The following is a 13,752-nucleotide window of genomic DNA, read 5'->3' on the forward strand; positions in this document are numbered from 1 at the left end:
ATACTTTCATGCTATGTTTATTTTAGGTCAGATAATATTTAATACCCAACATGATTTAATGCTATGACCCAGAGTTCAGTTCTGTCTTTGGTTCAGCCTACAGAAGTCTTGATGAATGTAAACGCTTGAATGTTTCTTGCATCAAAAATGCAAACAAAGAGGATTTGTAACACTGAGGCAATTCGTCACTGATTTCAGTCTCCAAAAACTGAGAGTTTGTTGAGGCCAAAACGGGGGAGATTTCAATTCCACACTCTTTCTATGGTTCAAATTGTTACATCAGTCACATGTTGGTTGGATAGAGCCGATGAAAAGCCTCCTGGGTGATGTTGTTCATGTCGTGTTTGTGGCTCCAGGGCTTTATGAAGGTCCTTCGACGTTGATGGTGGTGACCGTCGCCATGAAGCAGCGCTGGAACAGGCGGTCCGGGTCGGGGGGCTGGTTGTCACAGTCTAGTTTTGCCCTTTGGAAATGCTTGCGGAAACCCTGTGGTCCTGACGGGGCACTCGGTTGACTCGGACCCTCCTGAGGACTGGGCCCAGGTCCTGAGAAACACACAACAGAAATACATTAGACATTTTTATGAAGAGTTTTCTGCTGCTTGTCTGTGCAAAACATACTGGTGAACACAAGAATGCATTGAAATACTGAAGGACCTACAACTATAAAAATTGCATGCATGATGGGGTCAAACAAAACTGTAAATACCTCCTGGAGGTAAGGGATTTTCGATTTAAGACCAGTTTTATTTGATTATTATTTATAATCCATTACGTTATTGTTTTTTTTTTGTTTTTTTGCTTTTATTTTATATTTTTAATTTTTATTTTAATTTTATGTTTTAATAATTACACTTTGTGCTTTGACATTTTTTAGTTTTATTAATTTTTCTATTTTTTTATTATTATTATTTGGTTGCCAAGGCAAATTTTATTTATTAAATTTTTTTGTATCAGTTTTTTTATATTCCATTTTAGTATTTATACACATTTTTTTATTATTTTAATTTTGATTTAAGTTTTCATAATTACATTGTGGTTTTGTGGAGTTGTATTGTATTTAATATTTAATATTTAAAATTAGCTTTTATTTTTAGTTTACATTTTACTTTTAGTTTAAGTCTTAATAATTAAGGTTTGTGTCTTTTTTATTAATTTTTTGATTTTTAATATTTCTATTTAGCTTTTGATTTTAGTAATTTTAGTACTTCATCTTAATTTCGCTTAAAATTACAGAATTTTTGGTTCAGTTTTTTATATATATATATATATAATATATTAGTTATATAATTAGCTTTAGGTTTTCATTTTAATTATAATTTATTAATATATTTTTATTTTAGTTTTAGTCATTCAGTTAGTTACCAATGCACCATTTTTGTTATTGTTTTTTAATATTTATATTTTAGATTTATTCAAATTAATGATTGATGGTTTATGATGTGTATAAGTAATGTTTTAATTAGTAATAACAGCTCAGTACAATCACAGTAGTCCAAGACACTCAGAATAGTCTGTAATGCGTCACTGCTTTTAAAGATAACACACACACACACACACACACACACACACACACACACACACACACACATAAAAGCCTTTAATACTGCATGGAGAAATCTCACACTGAGAACGTTTCTGAACTATAGCAACACCTTATAAAGACTCAGTGTGATATTTTCCCAGTTTGAGTTGCATGGACTATTGTGTGTGTGTGTGTGTGTGTGTTAAATATGTATCTGGGCATTATGATGCATTATCAAGAGCTTTTTTGCAGAGCTCTCTTGGGACATTTCAGAATTTATAATACAAGGCGTAAAAGGTGAAACAGCCTTTTAATATTTATATGCTCAAATGTTGTCATGCATGCCAGCAGGAGCTCATTTGCAAGGCTTTATAATTTGTAATAAAAAGACCATATAGTCCCTAAACAAAAACATGAGTTATCCATGCTAGATGAGTTATTGAGATATTGAGATACTGAATTAACTATCTTAGCATGTTTGATCAATGGCACCCTGAGCTACAGACCAAGGATTTATCCTGAAATCTTCAAGAAAAAGTGTCTCCTCAAGCTTTCACGGATCAGTACATCAATCAAAATCCATGTCTGTCGAGTGCTGAGAGAGTACACATGATATGTTGTTATTTCATGCAAGAGAACAGCTCAATAAATGTCCTCAAAAGTGCTCTTGAAATATTAATAAAACTATAAAACTGGGTAACTGCACAGACTTGTAAAAAAAAAAAACACTCATTTTGGCAGTATGCAACACATTTCCAATGTGATGAATGACCCTAAACTGCAATAAATAATATAATGTAAATGTATTATAACATAAAATAGTATGTTTTTCAATATAATCCAAATGCCAAAGGTTTGACACTGGAATGCATATCATAATTAAATATGCAAAATAATGATGTCATGTGACAGCTACTTTTCTGTTTGACAACTACTTGCACCATTTTCTTTCTTGGGTGAATCCCTTTTTCTTGTATTGTTCTATTTTTAAAAGTCACTTTGCATAAAAGCACCTGCTAAACAGATGCAAATACTGTGCTGTTATTGCAGTCAAGAAAATCTCTCTGCGGAGGCTGTCAAGTATTCTGCTCGTCTCTCTAGTCTTACGAAAAAGCCTCCTGTTCGAGCAATTGATCGCTCTGCACTGCAGACTCTCATAAATGACTGGGAGGAACCGTCTCTGATGTTCACTGTATCTTTAAACTTTATGTTTTTTTAGTTTAACAGGTGATCTTGTACAACACATACTTCACTGCTTTGAATCCTTGAGGGTTTGCTCTAGAAAGACCAAAATAATGCCATGAATTCACACTGTTGAGCAATAAAAGGTCACTTTGACCTAAGAGACTGCACGGAAAGTGAAAGAGATGAGGGAATAAGAATAAAAATAATACTTTTAGTAATATTATTTATATCTTAAATTTACCAGATTACTCCCTCAATACCAAAAACTCTTCAAAAACCTGGATGATAAAAAAAAACTGTAGTACAAAAATAAAACAATGCCAATATTACAAAATATATTATTAAAAAGTGTACTTTTTTTCTATGTCCTATGGGACATTTTAACTGTCCACTTGGCAAAAACTTTCAAAAACAAAAACAAACAAACTGATCACTGATTTTTCCTGAGCAATCGATGTAAACACTCATCAGATAAACAAGTCAAACGTATTGATCTCATTGTGATTCGGCACAAGAGCAAAGTCCTTTTGTTTTGCCATCTCTCATAATGACAGTATAAACGGCTCTTATGGGATCTTAAATGTCAACTTAATTAGGTGATCTGATGAAGAGCTGGTGTGCTCAAAATGAGTCTGTGTTAATGTCTACACTTTTGGTGTACTGGTGTGCTGACTTCCTCTCATTTTTCTGCTTCAAGCTATTTTTGTCTGAGCACCCACTTTAAAGCCCATCTTTCAAGTTGAAGATCCCTGTGAATGAACGTGTAGATAAATAGTGTAGGAACTCGATTTGCGTGAATATATTAATCATAAATGTGAATTAAAAAGTTTTCTAAAAGAAATTGTGAGTAAAATTACTTCCGCTGTCAAAAACGCTCTGACCGAAAGTGACCGAGAGTGAAATCTCATCTCTTCGTAATGGAGTCGGACAGTGTCATGTGTCATAATGTCAACTCTTACGATGGGCCATTGCCGTATAATTATGAGCCGTCTAGGCGAGATAGGGGTCAGGCATAGTTAAGGGGAAGGGTAAATGGACAGAGGAGAGAGATAGAGTTGTGGTGTGAGAAGAATCGGTAGAGTGACATGTCATGTCACTTTCACTTTCACATTGCAGTATCTTTAATAAATCATATTTAGCAATATTGCTGTCGACTTTGTTGTTTTTCAAGCATATATATAAAATCATAACTAGGGCTGTGCAATTAATTGTCATCAGCATAGTAGTAATACGAAAAGCCATGTTTCTGAATGACAGAACCTAGTGATGCCATGTGGACAGAAAAGAGAAGTGGTCCAAGAACAGAGCCCTGAGGCACCCCACTAGCTAGATGCTGTGACTTGGACACCTCACCCCTCCAAGTTGCCTTGAAGGAACTGTCTGAGAGGTAAGTCTCAAACCACTGGAGTGTTCCTGAGATGCCCTTTTCCAATAAGGTTGGCAGGAGGATCTGGTGGTTCAAGTGATTTTGCAATGAATGGAAGAAGGGATACCATTGTGTAGTTATCTTAAAGTGCTGGGTTAAAAGTGTGTTTCTTATGTAGTGGGGATATCTGAGCATGTTTAAATTTTGAGGCAAAGACACCAGTGTGAAGGGATCCATTAATTATTAAATCTTTTTATCAACATGTTTTATTAAGCACAAATTGGCTATTTTATTTTGGAAATGACTGATTGTGGACCTCACTGATCTGAGTTCATGCACCTCAGTTTTTGTGTGAACATTGTCAAAATTATCCACACACACAAAAAAATAAATAAATAAATAAATAGGGGGAAGCTGTTATAACTTGTGTGAGAAATAGTCACTTTCCTTTTTTTTACACCATTTATACAGTTTTGTAAGATTAATAAGTGAATTAAGATCAATATAACTCAAAGGGGATTGAATTACAGTGAATAAGAACCGAATTAGTATGCAAGTTATTCAGAATTAATATTTAACATGTTATCAACTATTCCTCCACCGATAAATTGAGGTTAAGGTATTTTATGAATTCTGGACAAAATATTATCCTGTGGCCTATGGTAATAATATCATAAAATTATGATAACTGATTATGAGCAAGGTAACATAATCTACAGTTTAACCCCTTAACTGTCACTCACGTTTTTGAAGACCTACATTTTTATAATTCATGACTGAAAACATTTTGTAACATGATTTTGATGTGCCATTTACATGGTAATGCAATGTCTGATATTAAAATGGGTTTTAAAGGATACATTTTGAGATTTTATGTTTTCAAGTGATATATAACTTTCTGATTTCTAAAATGTGATAGGGAAAAAGGCAACGAGGAAGTCTTTTTTTTAAACAAAGGTCAAAACTCCTTTTTTAATGTAGATTTCTGAGGGTGCACTCTTGTCATAAAATAATCTATTACTTTTCCTACATAATTTTTAACAAAAAATATTGGTCAAATATATATTTGGGAGTCTTAGACCTTTCCAACGATATATAGTTTGTCAAGATTAGATTAGATTTGATTGTTATATAGTATAGTCAACGTAGGCGTCCCCTTATTCGGGACGGGGTGACAGTTAACAGGTTAAGGCAGTAACTTGTAAGCACACAGCACAAGACACTGGTATGTAAAATCAAACAAACTTTAATAAACTACTCTAATACACACAAACTAAACTAATGAAAACACACAAACATTCATTCAAACAGTGACAGAGAAAAGTGATGTTATTTCTTGACCGCAACCTGAGAGAATCAATCTACTAGCAATTTAATCTTAGTTCCTTTTCTTAATAAGATTTGCACCAGTTTCAGCCTAAATTAGGAGATATTGGGTACTTGATTTTCGATGCTCCTTGTTGGCTTTGGATGCCTTCCCTTCTGTAACGAAGTTGCTAGAGAGGGATTCTCTGGCGCTGATTGGCTTGCAGTCGGTCAATGATGCGTTCTGAGGGACAGCAATCGATGGCGAGTGATTGGTTGGCTTTGCCGGGTGGCGCTTCGTTCGCGAGAATTCCAGGTTGCTATGCAATGGGGTTTCTCTGAGAGGGTTTTCTTTCAACGAAGTTCAACGAAGGATCTTATTGAAGAGTTGATGAGTTTTGAGTGAGCTCTTGGTGGTTTGAAGAGTACACACTGGACGATGGAAAGGTCAGCACAAATCATAGGCAAGAGCCCAAGTCACTGCAAGCAGGGCAAAAGCAAGGTACAAAGCTAAAAGCAATGCATAGCTGCTTGTCATTGGGTTATATGCGTGTCCATCTGACCCATCCTTCTTAGTGCGACAGCCAATCAGATATTGTCTTGGGCGGGGCCTACGCCCCGTTCTCCGGTTCTTGCATGTAATAATGTCCACGTGATCGCATGTGTCCAAACATGTGTTTAGTTTAAACGCTTTAATAAGCAAACTTAGTAGTTTAAATATGGTGCATCCTACACACATCTACTTTATATATCAAGTACCTACCAAACTACATACTTCCCATAGTTGAGGTGGAAGTAAATAAGGATTTAGCCGTGATAAGTGTTTAACACACAAAATTACTTGAGTATTATAAAGCATGCATAATACAGCGAATACACATGTATGAGGCAACTTCTGGTGATTAGTTCCTATAACTGAGGTAGAAAACCCTACGAATAGGCTTTAATGAAAGTTAAACACACAGAAATAATTCCACAGGTTATATAAAACATACATGATACTTAAGAAATGTTTGAGGTAAATACTTGTAATAAATTCAGATTATTGGAAGCAATTTTGAGACCGTTGTTTGTATTAAACCACAAGTGGGTTAGATTTCAGTCTGTTGGTTTTGGGAGACAAAGTATATGGTTTAAGGGTTTTGGTGATCCTGGGCCAAAGGAATGCCTTAGCATTCTTCCCGATTCCTGATAAGGCTGGGGATTTATGCATTGGGGTCACCACAGGGTTCCTGGTCATTTGGTCTTAAGTTTGGGGAACAAAGATAAATCTTTTCCGGCTGTCCTGACGGCGCTGGTATGAGATTAGACAGACACGAGAAGGAAAAGGGGGTAACATCTCTTTTAGCCATCTTGGCACCATGAATGTGTTTTATGACACGCTAATGGTTCTGAACTGTGGTGTTGGGTTCCTTTACTGAAATGGACTGTTTAATGATAATCCTACAGTTTTTTCTGCTTTAATCATAGTTTTTGGCAAACATATATAAACATAACTAAACTTGTGTCAATATTTTGGCATATTAATTAACTTTAGTACAAATTACTTTGAGTTGAATGGAATAGAAATTTTAGCGAATGTAAAAATTATGTTGATGATAATGTGCACAAAATAATTGAAAAAAAGTTATTGATACAGTGCATACTTTAATGAAGAGCATAACGCCTGTCGTGAACAAACACTCGTTGTAATTTAATTGAGATTAATACTGCTACTCAAAGACTAAATATAAATGTAATTTTCCAAATAAATCAAACTCTCATCAAACAGGCTCACATCAAAGGTTCTAAAAATATACTAAGTGTGTTATTAAGTCCTGAGCTCAAGGACTTTCCTCTGAAGATGTGTTCATATGTAGAAATTGATCTTTTGTTGAAGCTGTTTTCATACCTGGTGCTCGTAAAGGCAGCCCGTTGTCCAGCCCTCGAGGTTTAGTGGCAATGAACAGGTAGCAAAGCACACAAATAGTAATGATGAATGCTAACAGCACAACAGCAGCTATAGATAAACCAACCAGGGCTCCCAAACTAAAGAACAAGAGACAAAGACAAAACAGAGACAGATTAAACAGTTTACCTGGATCGTGTCAATATCAAATGCCCACAGAAATTATTTGACAAGAGCAGTTTTCTTTCTTATTCATGTCACCACCACAAACTTTTAGTTTGTTTCTTCCCTCAAGTTTTCCCCTGACCTAGTTTTCCCTCGTGTGTTGATTAGTTCATTATGTTCACCTGTGTTCTGTTTGTCTAGTCATTAGTTCCTTGTTTGAGTCAGTATAAGTACTCTACGTTCTGTTCCTTATGTTGTCCGATATTGTTGATGTTACACTGTGTGTGAGACATTCTTCGCCCTGTGGATTACTATTAAAATTATTTGTTTCTACTATCTTCATCTTGCCTTCATCTTCCTTGCAGCAGTCACATTTACACACCTTGCTGGCAAACTGTTTTTAGGTCTTATTTAAGCTTAAAACAAGAAGTACATTATATTATTATTAATATTATTATTATTGCATTTAGATTTCAAAATGATGTTTTATTAATATATATATATATATATATATATATATATATATATATATATATATATATATATATATATATATATATATATATATATATATATATATATTAAGCTCTTGGTGGTATATATAATTTTTTTTTTTATTTTACATAATATCTTCCGTATCTATCTATTTAGCTATGTGTCATCTATATATGTATAAATAATTAGTCAGACACTTACGCTGAACAGAAAAGATATCTAATAAAATCATACCCGTTTTGCCACACACATACAGTACACACACAAAACACATTTGCATATTTCTGACTTCAAAAAACCCATTATGTGATTGGAATAAAAGACAATCATTACTTTCAACAATTTGGTTAGATGTTTTTACACATTAAAACAACTCCCTTCAAACATTCTTCTCCTCCCCCACAAGATCGTGGGGTTGAAAACGCAAACAATTTTTGCATCACTTCTGCATGCCGGAGAGCAAATTAATTGGAGCTTTGAAAACAGCAAATGAGTTCTTACATAAATCAATGAATGTTAATGGATGGTTCACATCAGGGACAGTTCTAGCATCTCATCCTAGAGAGACCATTAGACACAAATTACCTAAGTAAACTTAACAGTGCATGTGAAACCTCTATTACCCTATGAAGTAAATACACACAAATACCCAAAAAAGGTATAGGATTTAACATTACTTAGTTAAGTTGTTTGATAAACATTATTAACATTACAAATGCACAGATCCGTTATATTGACTTACATCTGATATTTTCTAAGTGTGTGTGCCACATTGAGATCTCTTTCACGCTGTCTTGTGCTTGAATGGCTTAAAATTCGGGATGTAACGATTCACTCAACTCACGATTTGATTCACGATTTTGATTTCATAATTCCATTCACTATATATATATAAAACAAAAGGAGATTTAAGACAAATTATAAATTAAATGTGTACTTTTAATATTGCTTGGACAAAAAGCTGCATGTTTCTTTGTGAAATTGAAATATAACACTATAATAATATATTAATCTAGCACTTGCATATCATTGCTCTTTTGTTGGTTTTGATTGCTTCTATTGTCCTCATTTGTAAGCTGCTTTTGATAAAAGCATCTGCTAAATAACACAATTTAAATATAATGTAAAATGTAAATAACAAAACTAAACTGAAATTTGAAAACAAGCCCAAAATCTAAATTCCTTTTAAATTTAGAGGCAACCAATGGATTTTAAAGGGGTCGTATAATGCGATTTCATATTTCTCTTTTCTCTTTGGAGTGTTACAAGCTCTTGGTGCATGAAAAAGATCTGTAAAGTTGCAAAAACTTAAGTCTCAAATCCAAAGAGAAAGCTTAAAAAATCCTGTTCAAACACACCCCCACATGTTTACGTCACTATGTGGAAATATTTGCGTAATTCCGCCCAAATGTTCATGCAAAGAAAGAAGGCGTGGTTTCAGTAACACAGTGTTTAAGCAGTCATGTCAGGGAAAAAAGCAAAAGCACTTTATTTGGCCTTCTGAAAGTAGATGCATTAGGAATCTTTAAGTTTACTTACAACAGAAGCTTGTCAGAAGGAGGGACTTTGTAGAAAATGACGCGTTTGAGAGAGGCGGGGCATAGAGGACCTACAATAATGTACAGTATTTGAAAAATAATGTGTTTTTTGAACATTAAAGCATGGTACACCAAATACACAAAATAATGATTTAAAAAAAAAAGCATCATATGACCACTTTAATCATGATCCAAACAAAGATGCTGCATACAAGCAACATGAGCAGATTATAATCTAAATTAGACTGTATAATTTTGAAATTTGCAGCAAAAAACTCAACGATTTGACTTCAGTTTCATGTTATATAAAAATATCTGCATGAAACAGAAACAGCAGATGAGCTGAACGAGATGCAGGTTCACTCTCTGCCAGCAGGTGGCACTTAAAGCGTTCCCTTGGTTACCGCTGTAAACAAAGCATGGCTGCACTTATGAACTTTAATGTGCATTTTACAAAGGCAAGATGTAAAGAAAAAATACCATCTAAACTTTTCAAAACACAGTAAGTTACCCTCAGACATACATTCATATAAACTCCTACCCCTAATTGAATCACGATTTGTTTAGCATCTCAACCAATTTGAAACCTCACATATTTGAATCATTACATCCCTATTTAAAAGCACTTAAATGTTTAAATTGACAAGCGTAAAACACACGAGAATGGTAAACTTTCTTGAGGAAGCAGCACTAGCCCAGTTGTTCAGATAGCTGATCATAGTTTCAGGGGGGCTGAGATGACAGCTGAAGCCCACTTAAAAAAGGGTCTAGAACCGTCTCTTTCACATTATTTGGAATGTAAACGTTTCCTGATCAGCGGAGCTCACCTTCAGAGAAACTGTAATTAAATAGCTGCGATGGGTATTTTAGACAACTTCACTAATAAAGAGACAAACTAACATTAAAGGTGAAGAGTGTCATTTCTGCACCATCAAAACTTAGATCCATGGCAGTTTTAATTGAGCACTGAGTGAGAGAAAAGATAAATCTCTGTGTTCATTAAGATTACGAAGCAGAATATTTTGGTGGGTCATTTAGACAACCAATAAAGAGACATATTAACAGTGCATCACTCATTAAAGGTGAAGTGTGTCATTTCTGCACCATCAAAACTTAGATCCATGGCCGTTTTAATTGAGCATTGCTGTGAAGAATTCCATTTGGAACCTTTATTTCTATGGATCAGAGTTTAAGGTCCTCATCACACTCTCTTAAGACTCTATAAAACTCTAAGAGGGCAGCATGAGCAACCTCCTGTATGTGAATCATCTTTACAGAGTGCCTACAGACTTCTCTGAAATGTCCTGCTGTTAAATGTCATGTCACGCTGAAACATGAAGAAAAGAGTCATCATTGAGTTCCCTGTGAGAGCGATGAAGATGACTTGACCTAACACCTGAAGATCAGTAGCAGCCACAAAAAGCAGCACAGTTTTAATTGACCATGAGTGAGAGGAAAGATACTGCATCTCTGTGTTCATTAAGATTGCAAAGCAGAATATTTTGGCCTTGTATCACTGAGAATATATATTTTAATTGCAAAAAGCATGACCGAAGCCTCGCAGAAACACATTCAGATAAGTTTTCACTAAAAAATAAAAATAAAAATGGAAATTAGGCCTACATTTTGTTTTGCATGACAAATGGAGAATGATAAATTTTGCATTGAAGTCATGAAGATTTAAAGGGGATGTGATTAAGTCATGTTACTAATTGCACAATGCAAAAAAAAAAAAAAAAAAAAAAAAAAAAAAAAAAATATATATATATATATATATATATATATATATATATATATATATATATATATATAGATTTTTGGGGTGAAATCAACATGTTCTCAACAGGAATTGTGAGATTCATGAATATTTATAATGAATGCAAATTGTTGTCCTTATCATCATCCCTCATCAGAATATTCAAGAATTACACATTTCTTATCCGAACATTTGTTAACCGAAGAAGTGACTGTTTACTACCGTCTTCCTATTATCAAAACACTTTTTCCAGTTTAACGCTGCTGTCAGAATCTGTATTTTATAAGGCACTTAATAAATAAGGGTGAATTGATTTGATTTCTGCCATTTGTGACATAAATTGCAGCTTTAAAGTTACTGTAACAGTTTACATAAGAATGGATGTTGACTATATTCATGCAGTTATTGCACCTTAAACTTTTATTCTGACTACTGACATTGATAAGTGAAACAATTTGTATGAATTATTGACTCATTTCAATACAGTTTAATCGGTAAGTCAATGCTCTGGAGTTAATAAATTGATGCATGTTCCATGACAGCATTTCTTCAAGCCTTGTGACATCATTATTAAGTGAAGAAAGTGATCATCGAATTAAGACCTGGAGTGTGATCGTACCACTTAAAAGAAACTTTTTGCTGAGATTAATGGCACATCACATAAGCACTGATGAACCTTGATGAAGACCTCTTGCTGTACCCTGTAATGCTATTCTATTATATGGCTTACTAAGCAATATATATACAATTTCTCAGCATCTAGGGGATATTATATTCTTCTTTGCTGTTCATTTTCCTTATGTGTACAGGCTTACATTTAAAACAATTATAAAGAGGTTGTCTTGTGAAGATCTGTTGTGTTTTGAATTTCACTGTAAATATTGTATTTAATTAAGGCATGAGCACATATTGTCTGAAAAATCCTGTTCTTAAAAAAATCTAAACATGCTTAAAACAAGATTAGTTTACCTGAGAAGCAGATTACAATGTCAGTTTCTCAGCTTCTCTGGAAAACTTTTTTCTGTTTTACTGCTTTTTCTTCACCACCTTTTGCACTAACATTTTTCCACCTCAGTGTTTGTTTGTCAACATGTTTTTTTTTTATATCAAACAATGTTTGTCTTGAGAAGATCTGTATTGTTTTTCATCATAGCTCTGGGAAACACTGCATTTATCTTTATTTTTCTTTGTTTTGCAGAATAATTATTATCCGTATAACAAGTGAATTCATATACTGTCAAGAAATAACTATTATGCACTTGTAAAATGGCTTCTGAAGCCATACAAAAAGCTGTGTGTGATGAAGAGAACAAGTCTCATTATTCAGTCAGTTTTCTCTGAAAATCATGCTGTGGATAATGAAGACATGAATGAATGAGACTGACAAGTTTTACTCCAACTATCATATGGCCTTAAAAGGCTTGAAATATAGCATGAGCATTTTTAATTTGTCTTTTTCTGAGCTTGACATTATAAATTACCACTGTTTTGTGTTGTGTTGAATGGAACATATTTATCTTCCTATATGTTCAAGAAAAGAATATTTAATGAATGCATTAAGAGCACATTTTAATTTTAAATACTAAAAAAAACGAGCTTTAGTTTATTATTTAGATTAATTAGATGATAAAGTGTTTTTAAACTTTTTTTATAAAAATGTAGGCTACCATTATTCTTTCAACAAACAAAAACACAAACTTTGTCGTATTACGTTTTTCCTTACGCGGTGACTTTAAAGTTTAAAGAGCAACTATATTTAATATACAGTACAATAATGGTTTTAAATTAAGTATCAGTAACAAAATACACACAATCTCGGTGTCTTACCTGAGCCACCACATATATCCATACTCATAAGGGAAAAAGCTGTTGGGGTCGTCGCAGCAGTATTTGACGTCATTGAACCCGCAGCAGAAGATCGCGAGCGAGTCGCTGTCGTGTTTGGGGCACGTGAAGCCGCTGACAAACACGTTCTCCGCGTTGTAATATCCCGAACAATCCGCGCTCATGCTGCCCGAGACTCGAACCCTAAACCCGCCACCTGTTGAAGTCTGCAAACCCTTATATCATCCTCTGGAGTCTCATTAGCCGACTGTGCGTTACTCCAAGCAGTGTAACAGTGATGTGACGACTGCCACAGATGCGCGCGCGGACATCTCTCTCTCTCTCTCTCTCTCTCTCTCTCTCTCTCTCTCTCTCTAAGACAGTCAATCACTTTGTCGTTCTTGTATCCACTCTCACTTCCTCTCTTTATTTAGGCAATATGTATTTGTCATTCACACAAACACTGAACACCATCACGGTAACACATGATACTGAAATAATGCAACAAACATTAATTTACCAACATAAGATGAAAAATACAATCCCTACTGAAGAAACAACCCCTATTTATAAAAAAAAAAAAAAAAAAAAAGCACGTGAAATACTGTATAACACAACATTTTTTTACACTGTATAAATTATGTTAGTTTGTAACGTTTTAATTTTATATAACCCTAACATTTCATTAAAGGGGTCACGTTATATT

The 13,752-nt window shown here is 34.2% G+C and overlaps 1 protein-coding gene across 2 annotated transcripts; it reads right to left on the reverse strand.

Moving 5' to 3' along the window:
• On the reverse strand, positions 1 to 13,403 carry LOC113082787 (protein shisa-like-2A). Of its 2 annotated transcripts, none has more exons than XM_026254243.1 (3): positions 13,050 to 13,403; positions 7,272 to 7,408; positions 1 to 545 (listed from the first exon to the last, which is right to left on the reverse strand). In XM_026254243.1, the coding sequence occupies exons 1-3, from the start codon at positions 13,229 to 13,231 to the stop codon at positions 361 to 363; spliced, it is 504 nt and encodes a 167-aa protein (XP_026110028.1). In that variant the 5' UTR covers positions 13,232 to 13,403; the 3' UTR covers positions 1 to 360. The 2 variants fall into 2 exon arrangements, with proteins under 2 accessions (XP_026110028.1, XP_026110027.1); XM_026254242.1 differs by lacking the exon at positions 1 to 545 and adding an exon at positions 6,355 to 6,674.
• Between the last annotated feature and the right edge of the window lie 349 nt (positions 13,404 to 13,752).

Source organism: Carassius auratus, unplaced genomic scaffold (genome assembly GCF_003368295.1).
Source record: "Carassius auratus strain Wakin unplaced genomic scaffold, ASM336829v1 scaf_tig00036808, whole genome shotgun sequence".
NCBI classification, from domain to species: domain Eukaryota; kingdom Metazoa; phylum Chordata; class Actinopteri; order Cypriniformes; family Cyprinidae; genus Carassius; species Carassius auratus.

Coding starts and splice junctions, on each gene's coding strand:
- LOC113082787 (XM_026254243.1), bottom strand. CDS start 13,231: ATGAGCGCGGATTGTTCGGGATATTACAACGCGGAGAACGTGTTTGTC. Junction 7,409..13,049: donor GGATATATGTGGTGGCTCAG/GTAAGACACCGA, acceptor CTTGTTCTTTAG/TTTGGGAGCCCTGGTTGGTT. Junction 546..7,271: donor GCTGCCTTTACGAGCACCAG/GTATGAAAACAG, acceptor TGTGTTTCTCAG/GACCTGGGCCCAGTCCTCAG.